Raw genomic sequence first — 22,367 nt, forward strand, 5'->3', positions numbered from 1 at the left:
AGATAACAGAATGTTTAGAACATAGTCATTTATTTTTCATTTTAGTTACCATGAACTGTTAATGCACGTGACAAGTCTAGAAATAAGTTATTTAATTTTGACATCAAAGAGTTCTTAATATTTGTATTATGGAATCATTTACAAATATTGTAAATGGTAGTTGCTTAGAGTGAAAAATGGGACAAAATTCGAGGTTATGTAAAAATAATTATTGTGATTTTTAGACTCTATATCATCATGCAGTAGATGCTACCCATATGAACATACTTAACAGTTATATTATCTGGCTTTTTTTTTTTCAGCTTGTTAGTAAGCATCATCATTTATAATATCTTAGCAATGAATTTCACCAGCAATTTCTTCTTGAAGAAATCAGGTGGACTGTACTGTACCTTGGACTGGTGGAATTTGGAATTGATATTGGCAGATTCTAAAAGATGTGACTATAATAGTGCCTATTTGGCAAAAATAATTTCCATTTAATTTTTTATGTATATCTACCATCTCTCTCCATAAAATCTGATCACTCCACTTTAGCAAGTAGGTTTTTAAAATTATGTTGAAAGAGTTTTTTCCACTATAAAATATCAGTTTTTTTTGGGGGGGGGATATATTAATATAAATACAGTGCAGTTTTAAGTTTATTCTAACATTTTTAAAATGGTATTTTAGATATATTTTAGTCAACTCTTTCAGACGTCAACATAAATCCAGAAAGAAATACTCAAACATTTATACAATTTTTAATTTAATTTGGACATATTAATTTTAACTTGGAAAAAACCTGTTCGTTCTTTACCAAATTTTCAGAAGAAATGAAAATTTATAAATAACAAAGGAAGTGATAAATTTGGGAGTCAAGAGTCCCAAATTTTGTCTACTTAGGTTTGTTTGTAGAACCCCTTTTGCATAACTACTTGTACACATCAATAATTAAAAAAATATCTTACTAATATATATAATACTAACGAATTGGCCTTACTAATATATATAATACTAACGAATTGGCCAATCCAAGATTAATTTTGCCATTTTAACATGTTATAATTTTATACATCATTTTGCCATTTTAACATGTTATAATTTTATACATCATTTTGCCATTTTAACATGTTATAATTTTGCCATTTTAACATGTTATAATTTTAATAATATTTGTTATTTTATATATATATATATTTCTTTTTTTTTTAAGTCGCCAAGTAAAAAATCTTCTAATTGATTGAAGAATGTTCCTTATGGAGTAGCCTTTAATTTAAAGTTTTCATACCTGTGTTCCTTATAGTTCATGATTAGTAAAATTTTATGATCTTTTTTTTTTATATTCACTAACAACTTACTACGATGAAATCTCACACAAAACTGACGCTTCTTGATGGCATCACAGGTCTTGATGGTCTCATTCGAAGAAAGCGTGTTAGACCTGTGCTACCATCAAGAAGCGTCAGTTTTGTGCGAGATTTCATCGTAGTAAGTTGTTGAACTATAAGGAACACAGGTATGAAAACTTTAAATTAACGCACCACGCTTTCTTCGAATTGTCAAAGTCTGTGTGAGTGTGTGCACTCACACAAATGTAACAGTCTTTGTATAGAAAACTAGTACACTTTTCCAGTATGATGTCATGCTGCTAATAATTTTTATGTTTTAACAAATATATCATATATTGACATATTACAAAATAATTTAATATAAAACAGATTCATAAATTTAAATAACCCAATTTAATTTAAATTTATGTCAGAATTTATAGTGGTTACAATATGTTTTATATGAATTATGTAAAAATAATCATTTAATAAAAGAAATGAGGTGCACTAAATTATTGTGATAGCTAATGAGCTTTTTTTGAATTATATTTAGCAATTCTCTTTAAGATTAATTTCTATAATTGTTCAGGATATTCTTTTTTTAAATTGTACCTTTTCTAAGAAGTAGGCATAAGAAATATACATAACTTTATTTCAATTTCCGATTCTTAGAGATCAGATTTTTTTGTTTATATTGTTAATGTGAATTGAACCATTCAGAGCAAATGTGTTACATAATTTATTACCAGAAAAGTTACACAAAATTTTTTACTTGTGAAAGAATGATTTGTGCTTTGGCAGTTTGTTTTTTCTAACAGTTATATAACATATGTTTTGCACACATCAATTTAAAAATAAAGATTTGTTTACATTAATTGTTGCTTATTCAATAATGTACAGACTGTACAGTAGATTTTAGATCAAGAGACAGGCAATGATGTTTAAGCTGTTAGTGTGCAGGCTTGAACCATAATCTCGGGAAATTGGTGTGACCAGTGATTTTTGTTTTTCACACTCCAAATTATTATCACAATGCTACAAGGACAGTAGAATATATAACAAAAATTTAACAAATAAATGTCTCTTTGCATGCAATTTATATAATTATAATTACTTTAAGAGAAAAAATGTGCTATGTTTTTTGCAAGAACTTTAAATGCACCTTTCTAAATTCTTTTTTCAGTTCTTTAGAATTGTGTAGTTTGAATGTATGCACCTTTCTAAATTCTTTTTTTCAGTTCTTTAGAATTGTGTAGTTTGAATGTATATCAAATTAATTTAAACCTGATCATGTTCTATTGAACAGCAACCATCATTCTTGGTTGTTTCTACTGTTCACCAATATCAGAAGAAAAAGTCACATGCATTAGTATTAGTGAATGAGTGTGTATTATTACTGTTGTTATGACCTGGAAATACTTTTACGTGTGATTTAAATGCAGAAGATGAAATGAATGAAATAGGTAAAAAAAAATTCCAGACCTTATTGGGAATTAATTTAGGCAAATTTATATATCAGATGTTTCAAAAGGAGACCTTTGTTACTTGTTCATGCCTGTTTTAAAAAATTGTGATATGTTGTTCTTTGTAATGTAATTCTTATTTTCAGGGTTAGTTTTCAGTTCAGTTAGTGTTTGAGGATTATTCTGAAATCCTACGCTCTTAGGTAAAAACCAAGAAAATAAAATTTAGTTGTGTAAAATCTGATGATCATAGTTGCCTCAAGTCTTAAATGAAAGAATGTCAGACATATAGCGTGAGATCTTATTGAAACCAACATTCTAGTTTGTTTTCCTCTAACTTTATCATAAACTTTGGAAAGGAATAATATAAACTTCACTTCTACATTTTTATCATATTTACCTTAAAACTTAAAAATGAATGTCTGCATGGTGAAAAAAAATTGACAATACATGTAGTCTAGGTAAACCAGGTAAATCATTAAGAAAAACTCATACACCATAATTCAACACTTCAGTTCTATTTTATGTCAAATTTTAAAGAATTATATGCAAAATAAATCTATAACATGCGCAAACTTATCTTTGAAAAACCACAATTGATGGTATGTGAATGGATGATAGACATTGATTAAAGTGTTATCACCCAGTACCCTAATTTTGGGATACTTATTACCTTAAAATGTGTCAAAAGAATGCCTGTATTATATTTTTTTATAGATTGATGACAGGAATAACTAATTTCTGAGGTGTGACTAAAGATTGCATGTGTGAGTGTGTTTAGTATACAAATGATGAATTTAGTTTGCTGATAACAGATCGTCTTGTAAGAAATCCTGTTTGGGACTCCTATTTAGCTGTCGTGGACTACACAAAATATTAGAGCTATGATCCATAGTGAATTTGTTATTCTAAGTTTTATGTATTTATTCATTAATTAAAATGTTTACTTTAAATAAATGTTATCTATTATGTAATTACTTAAAAAAATTAGTATTAAATAGTAAAGTTTTCTTTTACTGTGAAATTATTACCAATTAACAAACATTTTATTAAATCATCAGTCATTAACATTTTATTTATGTCAGTCATTTGTATAAAGAATATGTTGAAACTTGCAAAAGAGAACATTAAAATATAGAAATAAAGTAGATTTAAGTAAATTGTGATATTTGTAAAACCAAAATGTAGACATTAATTAATAATTACCAAATACTATATTAATTACAAGTGTTTAATAATAACAATTTTTGTTCATAAATTTCTATTTCTTTTGTTTTTATACAGATAAGTAACACACATTTCATCTGTTAATTGTCTTTTATTTTAGGTTATGACAAGTGATTTATGCCTGTTACCTGCACAAGCTATAAAATGTGGTCTAATTGCAGTTCAGCCTAAAGCTGAAAGTGGTGCATGGTCTGATGAGGAACAGACAGAATTTGCAATTGCTACAGAAGGTAGATGCTTACAAGCAGATTTCAGAAGTAAAAAATTTTCTGATGACACTTACCAGGTGATTTTTTTTAATTATGATATTTTTTTCTTGTAGTGTTTATTTCAACTTTAATGAGTTTGGTGTGTATTCCTTTAACATACTCTAAAATAATTTGCACACATATTTATTTAATTTTTTTCATAATAGTTTATTCTTTAGTACAATTATTATTCTTTTTGGTACATCATGTAACTTGCCTCTAAAGGCTGAATGACATTTTTAGTATTATTGTTAGTCTGTTGGTTCATAATGCTTAAAATAATTGTTACATTATTTGGTTTCTTCTGCATTTTAGATAAGAAATGATGCACTAATTTAAATAACAAATGTATAATTAGGGTTGACATAAAATAAATTAAATTTTTTTTTTATAATATACATCATTTTCAGTTACGTTTTACTCTTTTTTTAAGAATCATTAACTAAAATAAATACCCCACTAAAAAAAATCAGTAACTGAATAATATACTTAACTGCGTGAAATGTTGAATTTTTTTCAGCATTAATTCATGTTATGTTTTTTGATAGATTGACTCATTGATTGGTGCTGCTGTCTGTAGTTGTGAAAGGTAGTTGAGCCAAATTTCTTTCCAAATATAAAATAGTTACAACAAATAGTAACAAAGATACCATGGTGAAATATGCCATTAGTAGTGATGTTAATGTTTCAAATGGTACACTTCAAAAATAAGCCCAGACAGGGTGTTACAGAAGAAAGGTAACATTGATTTCTTTTCTTTTTTTTAAATGTTGTCAGATAATTTTAGAAGTGGATATAAAAAGAAACCAAAAGTTTTATGATACTCATATTAACCATTTTAAGTACATGATTTTGTGCAGGTCAGGGTCTCAAGAGCCAATATAAGTTTGCCTTTTTGCAAATTCTAGTAATTATTGCGGTGTCCTGGGATGATTAAATATTTAAGAAGATTTTGTCCTGAACTTCATAGACAATACTGATTTCACTGTGATAACTATGTAATTTTAGCCTAGAAAAACATGAGTAGTCTTTCATATACCTCAAAAATTAGATCAAGCTGCAAGGGGATTTTTTTACACCATTACAAAACGATATGCTCTTCCTAAAGATAAATAAGCTACTACTTTTCCATAATTTGACCACTATTTTGCAAAAGTTACAGGTTTAAATTACTTAAAAATGCTTCATATGATTTCATTAAAATCCTGTTACGTTGATTACTTTATTGTAAACTATACATTTTATGCTTATTTTTAATTTCTCGAAGGATGTTTTATGAAGTTACTGAATTACTTTCTAGGAATGTTAACTTAAAATCAAAATCAATCGTAACATGTGGATTCAAACATAAATACTAACCTACAGTATACAGATTTCAAGTGTACTTAATACTGAAATAAATTATATCTGAAATTCTTTTTCTGAAAATTGTGATTTGAAGAAAATTATTTTTTTTGTGATTCTAAGATTACAAAAAAAAAAATAATTTACAGTTGTTTTATGAACAGTCATAAAATACCTGAAATAAAGTTTAATTCTACATGTTGTTTTTACAGTTACATTCAGCACATTTCTTTGACTGATATTTATCAGTACATAATGTGATGCAAAGTATTTAATCAAATATTTATGAGGGTCTTTCAAATATAAACCATAATTTGTTTACATATTATATTCATTTACTGATATTAGATAAAATTAAATAAATTACTTATTTTTCTACACAGTTTCTTTCAACAGATACATTTTATCTACTGGATAGGTAGCTTACTGATTCCCTCATCAAAAACCAAGATAGCTGCCACAACAACCAATTATTTATTGCAGCCATGCATTGTTGTGGAGAAAGAGGATGTAGTGAATCGGTTGCCAGGGTTGTTTGTTGTAGTGGCAGCAGTATTATGCCTCATTTACCATCCTTCGTTTGTGTCCTCTTGTGAGTCCCAAAACACAGTTGCTAGAACTTTTCCAACTGATAAGCATTTCTTGTGGTCTTGATCAGCACCCACTCAATTTTTTCACTACTCTATACACCTCTTGCTTTCTGGGAAGTATCAATGAATCCACATTTCAATTGATCACAAAACAGTTCAAAAATACCTCTCCTCCTCAAAGCAATTCAGAAGCCATTGATTGACAGATGTCTTCCTGAACATTTGCCTAGTGAGAACATTTGTGCCTAGTGAGAAGATGTGGAACCCACTTCACCAACACTTTGCTATATCCAAAGAGTGTCTGACACCATTGTATGCACACTACCAACTTTCATGCCCACCTCAGTTGTGATTTCAGCGAAGGTTATGTGACAGTCACCTTTCACAATGTCCTGAATGGCCTATATATGTTATTGACTCTGATCTGTGGATGACGTTTGTGATTTTCGTTCTCCACTGCATCATGGCCAGTTGAACATTTTATGGCGCAAATCAAAAACTTGAGTTTTTGACAGGGTAGCATCACTGAACAGTGCCTGAGTTGTCAGAATTTCAGAGGTCCTTGATAGCTTGATTGGCAAGAAATCTGATTATCATATGTTGTGTAACAAACAATCTTACTCAGGCATTCTGCTAACATGGGAAATTCTGGTTTATATTGTAAGACCAACATAACGGACCTGAGTAGTAATAGATTCCTACCAATTAAGAAGAAAGTAGTAGAAAATATAATAATGGGAGCAATCCACAAACTGGCTAAAAAAAGAAACCCTTTTAGTAAAGATAACAGGTTTATTAAATTAGCTTTTCTAATACTGTTCACTGACATACCTTAACAGGTGTTGTTCTGTGAGAAAAGTTAACCGGACCAGGATAGGAATTTCATAGGAATGTGTGAGGGCAGACAATCATTCCCACGCTTTGAGTTAAGCCCAGTCCAGCTGGAAAAGAGTGTAGGAGTATAAATACTGTGGGGAAGACCAGTTGAGACGTTATGATGTCAGTCTGTGAGAGAGTGCTACGATAGAGGAGTGATTGTGAGTTCATTGCAATTAAGGTGATGTCATAAGTAATTCCAGTACATGAAAACAAGAAATGGTTCGATTACTTTAAATTTTGTTTTGTGTTTAATTATTGTGTTACTGTTGTGGTTGGGATTACTAAGATTATTATTTGTTTGTTATTGACGTTTAATATTTACTGTAGCCATTATTGTTATTATTCTAATTATTATGGGAATTCTTTATTGTCGCTTATTATTATTATTATTATTATTATTATTATTATTGATTTGTCTTGTTTTATTTATGTTCTTTAACTAATGAATTGTAATTATATACAATCAACTGTTTTAATTGTCAGTATCTCAATATCCTGATTGAGCCGCGAACACGTGACAATATTTAAAAAATGATCCTTGTATTTTACAAGAGAGAGGTAGAAACATATAATGTAAATGGGGAAAAATGAGAAGAAAAGAAGTCATTCTGACAACAAAATTACCAGTAATAAAAAGATAGTTATAGGATACATCAAGCAAAAAACCATTCTGAAATTAACATATATAAAAAGTAATGAAAGAATGCGCTGTGGAAACTATAAGAAATTGAATTGTTGGTAAGAGCTACTAACCAAACTTCAGATTGAGCGTTACAGAAGAAGAAGAACATTGTAAAATTTTTCAAATTAATTGGTATGCAGATTGCCAGAACAGACATAAAAAAAATTAGTAGTAATAATAGTAAATTACACACAAGGGATATCATAACAAAATTGTGATAGCAGTTTAATATTATACTTTTTTTTTTAATGCAGATCAAAAACAACAACAGTGGATTTGGAACTAATTGCAATATACCTCAATAAAATAAAGTCAGTCATAGAAGTTAACACCCCAATAATTTACTTATTTTATTGTCTGAGTAGATATTGCAGGTACAATACATATTAATCTCTTCATCTTTGATTGCATAACATGTACATGTTTTTATCATTATTTAATGTATAACAACAACACTTTTTTCTAACAGTCTATAAACAAGATCAGGATAGTTAAAATTTTCAACATTAAATTCAGTTCACAAACACATGAATATAGCAGAGTTAAGAATAGCCAGAGTTAAGAATAGAGAGAATATCAGTCACTCCTGTAATATTTTTGCAGAATTTCCATAACAGTATCCATAGGAGTTCTCCATCACTCTAAACAATATTTTCATGAAAATTAAAGTACCTCAGTAAAGTTGCATAACTCAATTTTTTTTTAATTCTTATTTTTTGCTGTGATGTGTAGATCACAAGCAAAAAAGCTCTGATAAGAGCTCTGCTCTTATCAGTAGATAGTGGCCATGCTTAAAATCTGTGGACGAGAAAATTTTAGTAATCTGTTAATCTTTTTTACCAATTAATATATTTTCATAAATTATTTTATTTAACAGACTGTATTGCTTAATTACGTAGTGTTACTACTTTCTATTAATTAACTTGATTTTTATGTTCGTATTGATGGTAAAAATCAAAGGGTATTAAAAGACAAGAAAGTAGCAGTATTTGTCACTAGACATAATTTTTTTTAATGTGGTGTAAAATGTTGTTAGTAGCCATACAAGTATGTATAAAAATATTCATTTTGTTTATTCTATATGTGTTTTGTTTCAGATTTTTCTTAAAGTTATAGAAGGAAAAGATAAAGATCAAGTAATTAACCATTTGTTTAATGCAACTGATGAAGCAATAGCAAGTGTCAGCCCATTGCTAGTATGTATTTGTTTTTTTTGTAACTTACATTTCTTTGTTTTTTTTTTTTTTTAATTTAATTTTGGAAAGAGCAGGTTTCCACTTTCCTTTTCAGAAAGTATGTTAATTTTGAACAAAACTAATAATTGTCCTCTCACCATATTTTTATTCCTTTTTATTAGGATACCCTGTTAATTCCTTAGTGTTTGCCATCATTTGCTTCCTTTTATTACGATTGAAATTTTTAACCTTAAAACTGATCTTCATAATGTATTATGTACCTTGATAATAGCTCATTGCATTTTTATATGAGGAAGATATCACGTGTTTTTTACATTTACATAAGTTTTGCCCATTATATTTAAAAAGAAGTTAAAAAAGCAGGCCAGGGTATTTTTAAATCACGATAACTACTTTTGTATAACTGGATTAGTGGATACGTTTTTATATACAAAAATGTACTGCTTACTTTGAAAAATAACTATAGTTTTATTTATTTTATATTTTTTTAATTATATTTATATATTTTCATATTTTAAATTGTATTTTTTATAATTTCAGGATGGCACCAGCAGTTTTAAAACATACCCATTGACAGAGGGAGAAATAGTTGATATTCAAGTGACATGGTTTGTATCGCCAAATAATTTCTACATTCAGCCATTAAAAACAAATGCAGCATTTAGAGAAATGATGGAACATATTCAGGACAATGTTAGATCTTTTAAACATCTTACACCTTTTAATATTAAAATTGGAAAAGCTGTTATTGCTCGTTCTAAAGAAGATAAAGTGTTATACAGAGCTATCATTAAAGAGATGGGAGGACTTTCAGGTAAAAACAAATTTATGGATCAATTTTTGCAAAGGTGAATTAGTAAGCTTATTTTGTAGGACATTTATTTTAATAATCAGACTTTCATTACAAGCTTTTTTAACTAAACTGTTCTGAATTATAATTAAAAAATTATTTAGATGTCATACAAAAAGTAATGCCTTTTTGCAATAATATAGAAATAAAGGTTTTATGTCCGTCATTTTTTTAGCCTACAAAACACTTACTGTCTGATAAAATTGATTTGCAAACATCGTGGAGTTGTAACTTTGAGAAGTTACTCATAAAAGATAAACAAATATTTAATCATAGGAAAGTTAAAATTTTAATTACATTGTGAGTTAAACTCAAAATACACAGATTTTTGTACCATAAGTTGTTGGATTGGTAATTGTACAGTTCTTCATTCCATTCATTACATTCTCTGCTATACGTTTAATTTCAAAATATTACTCCTTACATTATTTGCTGTATTTTTTACTTATGCAATTTTTTAATCTTTTCCTTTGATCCTGTTTATAATAGAATGGTTCTATAGTAATAGAACTATCCTGATAATGACAATCTTCTATACTAGAAGCTTGTATCATCGTAATATAGTTGGTTTCATAAAAATAACATTTAAATAAAACAATTGATCGCTGAAATTGTGAACCCAGTAAAATGTATCTAGGTTTTCAATTGCTGAAATTAATGCAGTTACATATTTAAAAACCTGAAACTAGCAGGTTCTGAAAATTAACAGACTTAATAATAATCATGTTTGTTTTTACTTACACATTTAACACAATTTATTCAACACGTAACAAAATAGAATATTATATGGTAATATTGATTTTGTTTCTATATTTTTTCCAATATAAAAATTATTCTTCTTCGATTTAACTTACAATGTAGTATACGTTTTAGTCCATGTTGTTTTTATTAAAAGTCAAATTTCTTATTCAAAAACTTGCTCATTTTTATTGCTTTGTTTCATCAAAGATCAAATGGTAATATTAAATGGTTAAGTGTTAGTATTGTGTTATCTTTGTGAAATATCAATGGTAAGAAAAAAGTCTGTTTTTACTCTGTATCTACTCTGTCAATTAATGAAACATGTTTTACCTGTTAGTAAATTCCAATAATGTTAATGCATATTTCATTAATGCATTTATATTTCATTTTACATATTCAATATATAAATGGCTGTATCCTGAACTAGTATTATTATTACTATTTGCAAACTACATAGATGTACTACTGTCCACACAAATTATTTAAAAAAAAAATATAACCCTCAAAATTTCCTAGTCATCTTTATATTCTTAAACAATAGATATTCTGTATGTTGTTCATTTTGGTTAAGCTTATAATGAAACTAGTGAGAACAATCCTCATTGTTTACGTAAATCTAATCATTAATAGTTTGGTATAAATAAAAACTAAAATACTCTACAAACTTCTTAGAAAAAGTCCCTTGTGGATTGACCCTCTCTTTTTTCCCTTACCCTTTATCATTTTTACTTCCTCCTGTTGTGCCTATGTGTCCACAGTATTCAGGATTGCACAGTAAAGCAGCTGAGTGCAGCTATACGGCTCCTCTTTTGAAATTTAACTTTTCATTGATACGAGGGTAAGTCAATTATTATCCGCAATTTAGTTTATGTTTATGTTTGTAGTACTGTCATGTTGCATAGATGACGCATGCATGGTTTAATTGTTATGTCTGTGCAGGTTTGATGCTGCTAGGTTCCTTCCATTATCGCTGCCCTGCCGTTAACCATGACTGCTTCGCTTTCTGTTAGCACCAAAGAAGAGAGAGCAATGTTCAGTGATCCATTTTTTGTGGTCGGAAGGTGTATCAAGGGCCGAAATTCATCAAAGACTTTCGGTACAGTACGGAAACAGTGTGTTACCACAACGGTGTGTCTATGAATGGATTGAAAAATTCAAAAATGGTTGCACAAGTGTTACACATGGCAAAGGAGCCGGGCAACTGTTTACTGCCACAAATAAGGAAAATATTGAGGGTGCACATGATATGGTTTTCTTAGGCAGATGAGTAACTATTGATGAAGTGGCACATCGTCTGCAAATTAGTCATGGTTCTGCCTACGAAATCATCCACAACAGACTTGGGTTTCATAAAGTCTGTGCAAGATGGGTCCCAAAACAACTTGTTTTGGGACCTGTTTTGTTTATGCAACTCACACAGTTGCATAAACAAATGCGTTTCTGCAACTCACACAGTTGCATAAACAAATGCGTTTCTGCAACTCACACAGTTGCATAAATAAATGCGTTTCTGCCAAAAACATTTGGATCGTTATGGTAACAAATGGGATATCTTCTTCAACAGAATCATCACTGGTGACATACATGGATCCATCATTATGAGCCGGAGAGTAACAGCAGAGTATGGAATGGAAACATCCAAATTCGCCAGGCAAAAAACAGTTCAAGACCTAACCATCCGCAGGAAAACTGATGCTTACGGTTTTTTGGGACTCACAAGGCCCAGTATTGGAGCATTGTGAAGAAAGGGAATGAAATAAACAGTGCGCGTTACAGTGAGATGCTTACTGCCAAGCTGAAGCCTGCAAATCGAAGCAAACGCCAAGGACTGTTGTTGCACAAAAATGCCTGTCCACATACTGCTGCCCACACTGCTGAAACACTCTTCAGAAACTCAACTTTGAAGTACTGGCTCATTCTCCATATAGTCCTGATCTTGCCCCTTCTGACTACCGCTTGTTTGGTCCACTCAGAGGCATTAAGCGGCCGTCGATTTACCTCGGACGAATTAGTGAAAGAAGCGGTGCATTCCTGGCTCGCAGCTCAACCACAAACTTTCTTTTATGAGGGCATCAGGAAGCTTGTGCAATGATGGACCAAGTGAATTGAAATGCAAGGGTTCTATGTTGAAAAATGATGTACATGTAAGTTTCATATTTGTATTGCAATAAAATAAACTACATTGCGGATAATAATTGACTTACCCTCGTAGTTTGCTTGTTGTTATCATCAGATTGCTTATAATTCTAAATATTTTTTTTTAATTTGACACATTGTGCTATTTAATAATTCCTTTTGTAAATTAATGTTACTTCAGAACATGTTTAGTTTAAAAAGAATTGTACAGGAGTTTTGAATTTTGGGGATCTGGCTTCATCCATTGAGCATTTCATCCATTAAGCTTACTATGCAACCACTGGGCAGAAGGCAGAGTCTCTCTATGTTGGTCTACAACAGCCGCCCTCCCTGCTAGAATACAAAAGGATCTAGCATGATAATAGAATTACATCCAGAGAACTGAAATTGAAGAAAGGATCAAGGACAAAAAGTGGGTAATAAGAAGACATGATTAGCCACTGGAAGAACCTGCAGTATGAGACAAATCCAGAGAAGTATGAGGCATGGTTTTAAAGTAAGTTCTATTTTGAAATGAAAATGAAACTGAAAAATAGAAACAAACTTTATTATTTATGCATAAAAACTTCATTTATTTACTTATTTTCTACATAGCTTCCTTCAACTGCAACATATTTGTCATTGCATTTCACTAGTTTCTATACCCTCTTCAAGAAATTCTGTGACTAAAACCTCACAGTAACACTAGTTCCAGATTATCATTATTAAACCTTGGTGATACAAGTCACTGTTTAAAACATAGAAAAAAAAAGAATTGCTGAAAACTAAGTCAGAGCTACAGGATGGATGACTGAAGATTTTCCAATTGCTGCTGTCTGATTTGCTGTGTGGCCAGGCATTGTCATGCAAAAACAAAATTCCATGGGATAGAATTTGTTTATAGCTTCTGTAAGATTTTTTACAATGTTTGTCTACATTTACAGTATCTCTGCTAAATCACTAAATTGAACAAGCAGTGCTCTCTTTTTGTCCAAAAAAAAAAATCAGTAGACATTAGCTTCTTTATACCAAATCTTCTTATTTGAAATTCTCTGATGTAGGAAATAATGAATACTACTTACTATTGCATTGACTGATGCTTTGTCTCTACGTTTCTTATTCAAATGTAAGAAATCCAGGTTTCATCTCCAGTAACAATGTAATCAAACAGTTCATCACCTTTATTTTCATAAAAGCTGTAAATATATACACTATATAAGCGCTGTATATATTGTGTGTATGTATGTGCGTGCATGCATGTGTTCATTTGTTTGTTGACATCTTTGGTACTCATCTAGCGCACAATTTTATAGCCTAATTTTTCAAACAAAGCTTCATTGTCACAAGACTGGCGATAATTTTATCATTTTTTTTAATTGAACTATCCTTAACACTTTAACAGCTGGCCACCACTACATTCTTCATTATAAATGTTTGTTTCCCTTGAACGGAATGGTACCATTTATTTGAGCGCCACTCATGATTTTAGGCCTGTAAAGGTCACAAATTTGACTGTGAAATTTTTCAGTTGAACTGTTTTTTATCATCAAAAAAATTATTGCTCCTTGTACTTCACACTTGGCGGGATCATGAATTGGTAGCAGTCAATATAATTGACAACTAATAACCAAATAACTAAATTATATTTGCTAACGGTTGACTATTGGCTGAAATAACTGAGCTACACAGACTATCTGTTTACATCACATATATAGGTGGCAAATTCAAAAGAATCTTACTTTAAAAACACACCTTGTACAAATGCTCCTCCAGATGAATGTGTGCCATGCCCATTCTCTTTTGAGAAGAGCGCACTTTTTCCCCAGTTAATAGAAAATGTTGACTTGCACTATTTCGCTGCAGCAAAAATTGCTTTTAATCATAAAATTAGATTGTCTAAAGGTAACTAGTTGTTACTGTAGGCAATTTTTTTCTGAAGATTTATGAAAGATTAAAAAAAATTGATTGAATATATTTTCATCCTTTGTGTATACCATTATTTTAAATTAATTAAAACATAGTTTTATATTAACAAGTCTTGTTGTGTGGGTTTATTAAAAATAAAAATATAAATTGTTTGAAAGCAGTTCTTATATATTTTGTTATTAATTATTTGTGTAATTATTTTATTAATATACTTAAGATTTTTTTTTTTTCTTTCTTAGGACCACTGATAAATTTTGTAGATTATGGCAATAATGAAAATGTTGATAAAAATCAAATGTATGAACTAAAATCTGAATATTGTATTATGCCATGTCAGGCTATTTTATGTAGCTTAGCAGGTATTAAACCATCTAATGATGAATGGCCAAGATTAGGTACATCTAATATGGAATCATTTTTTGAATCTGATGTTTACAAGTGTACAGTGCAAGCAGAAGGGGAAAATGGTGTGTTTATTGTTACACTTGAAAATCAAGATGGAGTTAGTATTTCTAACCAACTTATTATTAATGGATTGGCTATACCTGATGGCACATCTTTTATTCAGCAAGAAAAAAGTAAGTTTAGTTATTATTTTTAGTTGTATGTATTTTTTGTGTTATTAATGAAGTAAAGCGATTTTTATAACTTACTCAGATTGAGATTATTATTGATCAGGAACATATTTGATTTTCCAGTCTATCCATCTGACTGATAGTGTTTCACTTTTATACGTCCTTCATTTTGTTTCAACTCTATATCTCCATTTTTTTGGATTTTTATATCAACAAATGAATGTGTTTTAAAAAAATTGCAGGGAATTAATTAGGAATCCATCAGTACATAAAAGATAAATTCTTATATGACTAGAAATGTGTAGCTTTGACATTACTTCTTGATAAATTAAATAGACAAAAAACAAATAAAAATTTCTTTACAAATTCTATAGAGAATTAATTTTGTGAGATTTGATAGAAATAAAAAGTTGCAATTTTAAACAAAAAAGAAAAAATCTTCATAATGCTAAAATAAAAACTAAAAGTAAAAAATGTATGTTTCTAATAAAGTATATGTTTATATATTATCGTCTAAAACCAGGAATTAAAATATTACCTTGCAGTTTTGAATCTCTGTATAAAATTTGTATGAAAAAACTCCTTATCTTAAAAGAAAATGTATTGATTTGTGCTCTTATGAAAAGTAATTAAATGCAATCTATTTTTCTTATGTACAGTAAAAATTGACTATTGTTCATGTCAGTTGTTTGTGTGTTTTTTTAATAAATGTTTACTCTTTACTGTTAGGATTGATTCTTTACAATCTAGATAGTTTGGAATATCTCTGTCATTATTTTATATCTCATATCTCGCTAAGAAAATTGAATAGTCAGAAGTAAGGATAACTCCAATGGCTGAAGTTATATTTAATAAACTGGTTCTAGTAAATTTTTGCTGTTGTATTTGTAACATTGCCCATGTAGTATTCAGTACCAATTTTTTTTTTTAAATAACTAGTTTCTACATGGATAATACTTAGTTTTTTCATAAGTCACTTTTTAAATGAGATTACCAATTTTGCAATCCATTTCATCTAAAAAACAGTGTTAAAATAATTAATTTTCCCACAATTATGATGATGATGATGATGATAGTTATTTTACTGAGATGTCATTTTATTCTCATGACTCATGTAAAGTTTTTCTAATTAGTAATTTTTTGTTAACTTGGATTCTTGGTTAATTTTTAGTAATTCTGATGTTTTTTAACCAACAATGTAAGTATGATTGCTGGAATATTACTCATTCTTTAAGAGAGTGCTCATTTTTATACATTTAAAAATGTTACAGCAATTTTTTAAATTTAATAAAAGTAACAGATTGTTTACTGATTTCAAATGTATATTCTATATTTACTAGTTAATGGTAAACTAGATTTAATGGGAAATTTGTTTCTTTTAATGAATACTAAAGTAAGTGATCATTACCAAAGAAAAAATTGAATAATCCCATTAAGAGACATGTACAGTTTTTAATTCCTTTCCTTTCTTTTCTCTTCTTATAATAAGATTAAATAAGGTTGCATAAAAATGGTTATTAATAACAACTGTTTATTTGAAACTGTAATTTTACTGCTATAAGAATGCTTGTGCAGGATTGACCAAATATATAGTATCATGAGTTAATATGAGTTAAGCCTTCAATAATCAGAGTTAGCTCACATTATCTTACATTACATTCTTACTCTTGTCTAGTTTTTCCTTTAATTTTATATGTGGTTCTAACATTATTAAATGCTTTTACAGATACAAGTCTTGCGTTATGGTTTTATTTATCTTTCTTCAAAAATAAATCAAAGCCCCTGTGTGTTTCTGGATCACCATTCTTTTCTTAAAATTTTAATAACTACTTGCAGTATGTTTTCTTTGGATTGATTTTTAGATTAAAATAATTCTTTGTTATGTCACACTTGCACTCTCATATTTTAATCCTAACCTAAGTTAGATCAAATAGTATGCAGATGTACTTTGACCCTCAGCAAGAATTAGATCAGATTAATAAAAAGTTATTTTTAAAGTGCTATTTCTGTATATATATATATATATATATATAGTATATTTCTATACACACACCCAGTAAAAGACAAATATAAAGGGCATTTAGGCATAGATCACTATGGAGCGACATGTAGATGCACACTGTGCAGTAGTTGATGTGCATACCTTTAATGTTTGAGTAATTTCACATAAAACTTTAAAATCATTAATAAAAAGACATACTATAAATGTCATGTGTGTGTAAAATAAATTTTTGAATACTACAGTTATAAATTAAAATCAAAAAGAAAATTTAATCAGTTCATATTTGCATGTTAGAGATACAATTTTATATGCTGTCCAGGTCATCTTTGGTGTTTACTATTGAAAGCCTGGTAATATTCTCTTGCTAATAAATTTTAGAATATTATAAAAATTTGTTAAAACACATTGATATCCCACTGTTATGAATTATTTTTTATTTCACTAAAGGTGATTGAAATGAAAGAAAACAAAAAATTATTACATGATCTTATCAAAAATTTGTGGGTTAAAAATAAAATGTAAAATAATGTGTTTTCAATTCAGGAAAAATAAGAAGAATAGACTGATTTTGTATGAATAAAATGTACGTTTTTTCTCATCTTGGTTGCACACACATTAACACAGTAAAACGTGTTGGCAAAGTGACAATGTACCAGGTGGTTTTTTAATAGTAGTGCTGGTGACCATTTCATTGTGGCTGTTGCTGGTGGGAACATGGGGCTGGTGGGAACATGGGATTCATAGATGGTGCTTTTTTCTTCCTTGTATGAAGTACAAGGCAGTATTGTAATCGCAAAAAAAATCTCTTGTTTTCAAATTTCAATGGAAATATCCATTTTGACCATCCCTGAATCCATTTTGACTAGTTTTGGCATTACATCTGTGCGTACATATGTATGTATCCCACATAACTCAAAAATGATTAGCCGTAGAATGTTGAAATTTTGGATTTAGGACTTGCAACATCCAGTTGTGCACCTCCTCTTTTGATTGCAATCAACTAAACCAAAAGTGCCCAAAAAAGCCCAAAATCTAAAAAAACAATTGAATTCTAGACTTATTTCTTAACTGCAGTAATAAGCCCTCATTGAGAGATTTTCAACTATTATTTTCATTGGTTCTATTATAGCCAGATTGGGGAAGCCACATCAGTTCAAATCAGACTTCATAATTTAGTAACAAACAAGTTCATAATAATTCAGTAACAAACAAAATAATATGAAAAAATATCAGAAGTTATTAATGAAAAAAATTTTTATTTACTTTCAGTTTTAAAAAAAAATGTATATATGTAATTTAATAGGCATATAAGGAAGTCATGTGGTGCCCACGTCAGATTTTTTAAAATATGATTCCAAAAGCAAAACAGAATTTTATCGTTAAGAGATGAATAATGAAAATTTTTTGAAGTAAATTGAAAAGCAAGTTAATTGACTACCAGCAAATTGTATTTTAGTCACAGATAACGCACCTTACCATAATAAAAAAATATACCTCCATCATCCAATTCATTCAAAAAAGATATTGAAGAATGGCCCCAAAAAAAATAAAATCAACTACAACCCAGATATAACAAAAAAAGAATCTTTACACATTGTCAAATTACACTGCCCTGAACCACAATATGAATTAGATGAAATACTAAATAACAAAGGAATTACATTGCTTAGATTGCTATCTTACCACCCAGATTTTACCCAATTGAATTTATTTGGAATATAGTTAAAAAAAATTTGAGACTGCAATATGTCCCACATGTCATTAATAGAACTGAGAGCCATTATATTAGATGCAGTTTTGTAAATTCCTGTAGAAGAATGGAAAAGATCAGTTTTGAAAATTTAGGAGATAATAGATACTTACTGGAAAACAGATTATTAATGGAAAATGCCATTTTTGGCATTTGAAAATTAATACAGATGTATTAATGGAAAATTAATACAGATGTATTAATGGAAAATTAATACAGATGTATTAATTTTACTCCTTAATTTATGGAGTAAAGTTGGTGATTTCTTATGCAATTTCAGCCGGGAATAGGATAAAAAAGGTCCTACATCTGTAATCCCAGTAGTTTGTAAGATATCTGATGTAAAACAAAACTGTGTCAAAAAAAAAACAGTTTTTTTTTTTTAGGTTTATAATACAGTACCTTTGCTAACTGACTAATAATTGCAGAAAATTTAGTAACAAAACTTAAGAATTTAATTCTTAGAAAATAAATGTAAATATAGCCAGTCAAAACTAAATACAAACTTTTAAAATTCTGTTTTTTATTGAAGCAAAACATATGAAAAATAGACAGGAAATATTATTCTTTTTGTACCCAACAAACAAACATTCTCTTTAAAAACAAAAATGCTAATTACTGAAAATAATTTTCAAAGAAATACAAAATTTATAAAACAATGTTTAAGCTGTGTATGTTCAATTAATTTACACAGGTTGAAACAAAATAATTATGTAAAAAAACTAAATTTAAATGTATGTTACTTCAGAAATATTTTTAAAAAATGTATTGTTCCGAGATCTGTTCAGAAAATAACCGAAATTTATTTTTTTTAATGTTTATTACTCATTTTACAGATTACTGGTCCTTCTCCCCTTCAAAGTAGTACTCCCCTTCAAAGTACTCCCCTCCCCTATTCACACACTTTTCTCAGTAGTGTTTCCACTAGGCGAAGCAGTCCTGGATAGCTTCATTTGAAATGTCCTTTAAGTAATCAATAGCCTCAAAAAGGCATCCTTTCATCATTCTTATTTTTTCGACGTGCTTGCGTCATTCTTCCTGAACTCGAGCTATATCATAAGTCCCAGCCGCAACGAATGGTTTCCGTTCATGGGCGGAATTCAAGAGTTGTCTCGATACAACTCTTGGTCTCTTTGAGGATTTTTCACATACCTGTTGAAAAACGCCTTAATACTTGTCTGAAAGTCAGTCGGTGATTTGCAGCATGCACCAGATAGTTGGGTTTTCTGAATGTGGATGTCATCAGTTGAAGTCTCTGTAAGCGTGTAACATGTAAAGGTTTTATTCAGTTTCACGTAAAATTTTTGTTTTATCATTGCTTCTGAAAATCTCACATTACAAAAATCGCTGCTAATACTTAAACATGTTAACACTCAAATAACAATAACATGAAAACTAAACAAGATATCAGCAATCCAAGAACATGTTAGAGAGGAGGTTATGCAGAAACAGGGCTGCCAACTGCACATTACTAAATATCTCCATTGGTGTGTAATTAAAAATGACTTCATATAGGTTGGCAATAATGAAAATTATTTATTTCATTTGAATCAGTTGTCATAAATTATCATACAGATAAAAGAAAAATATATAGTGTTATCATATCTTAGTGTAAAAATGCCCTTTCTGTTTTCTAATGAGGAATATGCTGATATAATTTTTGTTTATGGATTTTGCAACAGAAATTCTGAAGCTCTTGTCATGAATATCATGATAGATTTCCTGGAAGGTGGTTTCTAAATAGAAAATCTTTTCTTCAGTGTATCAGCATTTACAAATGAAAGGTTCATATCCAACTTGTTTTCTGTTGAGAATGCCAAGTAGATCATCATGTTAATGATGAACATCATGTGATTCAGCAAAGTCACACTAGTACTACAAGATGAATTTCATGTCGTACAGGTTTGTGAAAAAATAAATTGTGACACATCCTACAAAAAGAAAATCTTTATCCTTTCCAGAAGGTTTAAAATTACTGGCCAAAAGATTACCCTCGGCATCTGTCATTGGCTTCTATACAACGCTGTTAAGGTAAATTCAATTTTATTTGCTGATGAGCCACTTTTACAAGAAACTGAGTCTTCAATTCTAAAAATAGTCATTTATGGTGTGAAGACAGAACACATGGTACTGTGAAAACCTGTTTCTAACATAATTTCACATGAATGTTTGGTTTGGCATTATTTATGACAAGATTCTGGGACCATTTGTTTTTAATGAAAACCTTTCAAGAGATGCAGACATTCCATGTCTTGAAAAATTTGCTGACACTTTTGGAGGATGTACCTTTACAAACTAGATTGCAAATGATTTTCCAGTATGATGGTTTAATTCCACATTTTTCTTTAGAAGCTTGAAATCACTTGTATGCTAATTTCTGAAACTGGATTGGACATGATGGCCCAGTCAATTACTCACAAAGATTACAATGCCACTAGATTACTTCATTTGGGACCATATGAAAATAGTAATATACAAACCAAAAGTTAATACTAAAGAAGAGGTTACTCAGTAAAATATGAAATACTATTGAATTTATACAAAACGATCCTTAGATGATATGGAAAGCCACCGGAAATATTTGTCAGGCTGTGGCCTGTGAAGTCAGGAATTTCTAACAATTATTATAAGATTTTTTCTTCTGTTACCATTTATAATTTTATTTTTTTATTTTGCTGTATTAGGAATAATGTTTGTTAGGTATAGAATAATTAGAGTTTCTGACTGTGTTTACTTCAGTAAAAAACAGATTAAGTTATTTACTTTTTATTGGCTGTATTTACATTTTCTCAGATTAAATTCACTACAAGTTCTAAATTTTTCACATTTATCATTTAACAAAGCTCTTGTACTACAAACCTAAAAAAATTGTTTTTCTACTCAAAACAAAACAAAACTATAAACTCTGGGACATGTTTTATAATATCCTCTTTCCCAGCTCAAATTGCATAAGTAACTGCCAACTTTACTCCTTAATTTAGGTTCCAAAAATTACAGTAGGGCTTCTTTTTATTAAAAAGCTGAAATCTGGGTGAAATCTTTCATTAGCCGTAACTCGAAAAAAATGTTTCCAGACCTACGTTTATATAAAGATTTTTTTATTTTCACCAGTAGAACATGTCCTGAAAGTTTCTTCATGAAAGTTTTTTCCTGAATGTTTCCTATCTATAATATACTATAAAGATGGAACACAATTCCATCTTTAGTGTTATGATGACTTGCATCAGAGTAATGTACTATAATATTGATAGTAATTCAAACATTTTTGCTTCTATTGTTTAGTTAAATCGATCGTGTGATATTGTATTTATAAAAATTTTATGAACATCAGTTGAATGAGTAAAATGATCAATAGTTTGTATTTATTGATAGCAAATATTTATTGTTAGCTAAGGAAAAGGTTTTTTTGAAACGTATATTTCCAAGAGAGCATTTCACTTACCTTGGTAAAGTGATAGTGTTATTCCTT

The 22,367-nt window shown here is 29.4% G+C and overlaps 1 protein-coding gene across 3 annotated transcripts in view; it reads left to right on the plus strand.

Moving 5' to 3' along the window:
• Positions 1–22,367, plus strand: part of LOC142326086 (protein tudor-like) — a 129,303-nt gene that overhangs the window by 93,363 nt on the left and 13,573 nt on the right. For all 3 annotated transcript variants that reach the window (XM_075368254.1, XM_075368255.1, XM_075368256.1), the window contains 4 exons: positions 4,101–4,286; positions 8,841–8,939; positions 9,480–9,753; positions 14,811–15,149. In XM_075368254.1, the coding sequence (XP_075224369.1) occupies positions 4,101–4,286; positions 8,841–8,939; positions 9,480–9,753; positions 14,811–15,149 (898 nt within the window). The remainder of the gene's footprint in view (positions 1–4,100; positions 4,287–8,840; positions 8,940–9,479; positions 9,754–14,810; positions 15,150–22,367) is intronic.

The sequence above is a fragment of the Lycorma delicatula genome, chromosome 6 (assembly GCF_047948215.1).
Source record: "Lycorma delicatula isolate Av1 chromosome 6, ASM4794821v1, whole genome shotgun sequence".
Classification (NCBI taxonomy): domain Eukaryota; kingdom Metazoa; phylum Arthropoda; class Insecta; order Hemiptera; family Fulgoridae; genus Lycorma; species Lycorma delicatula.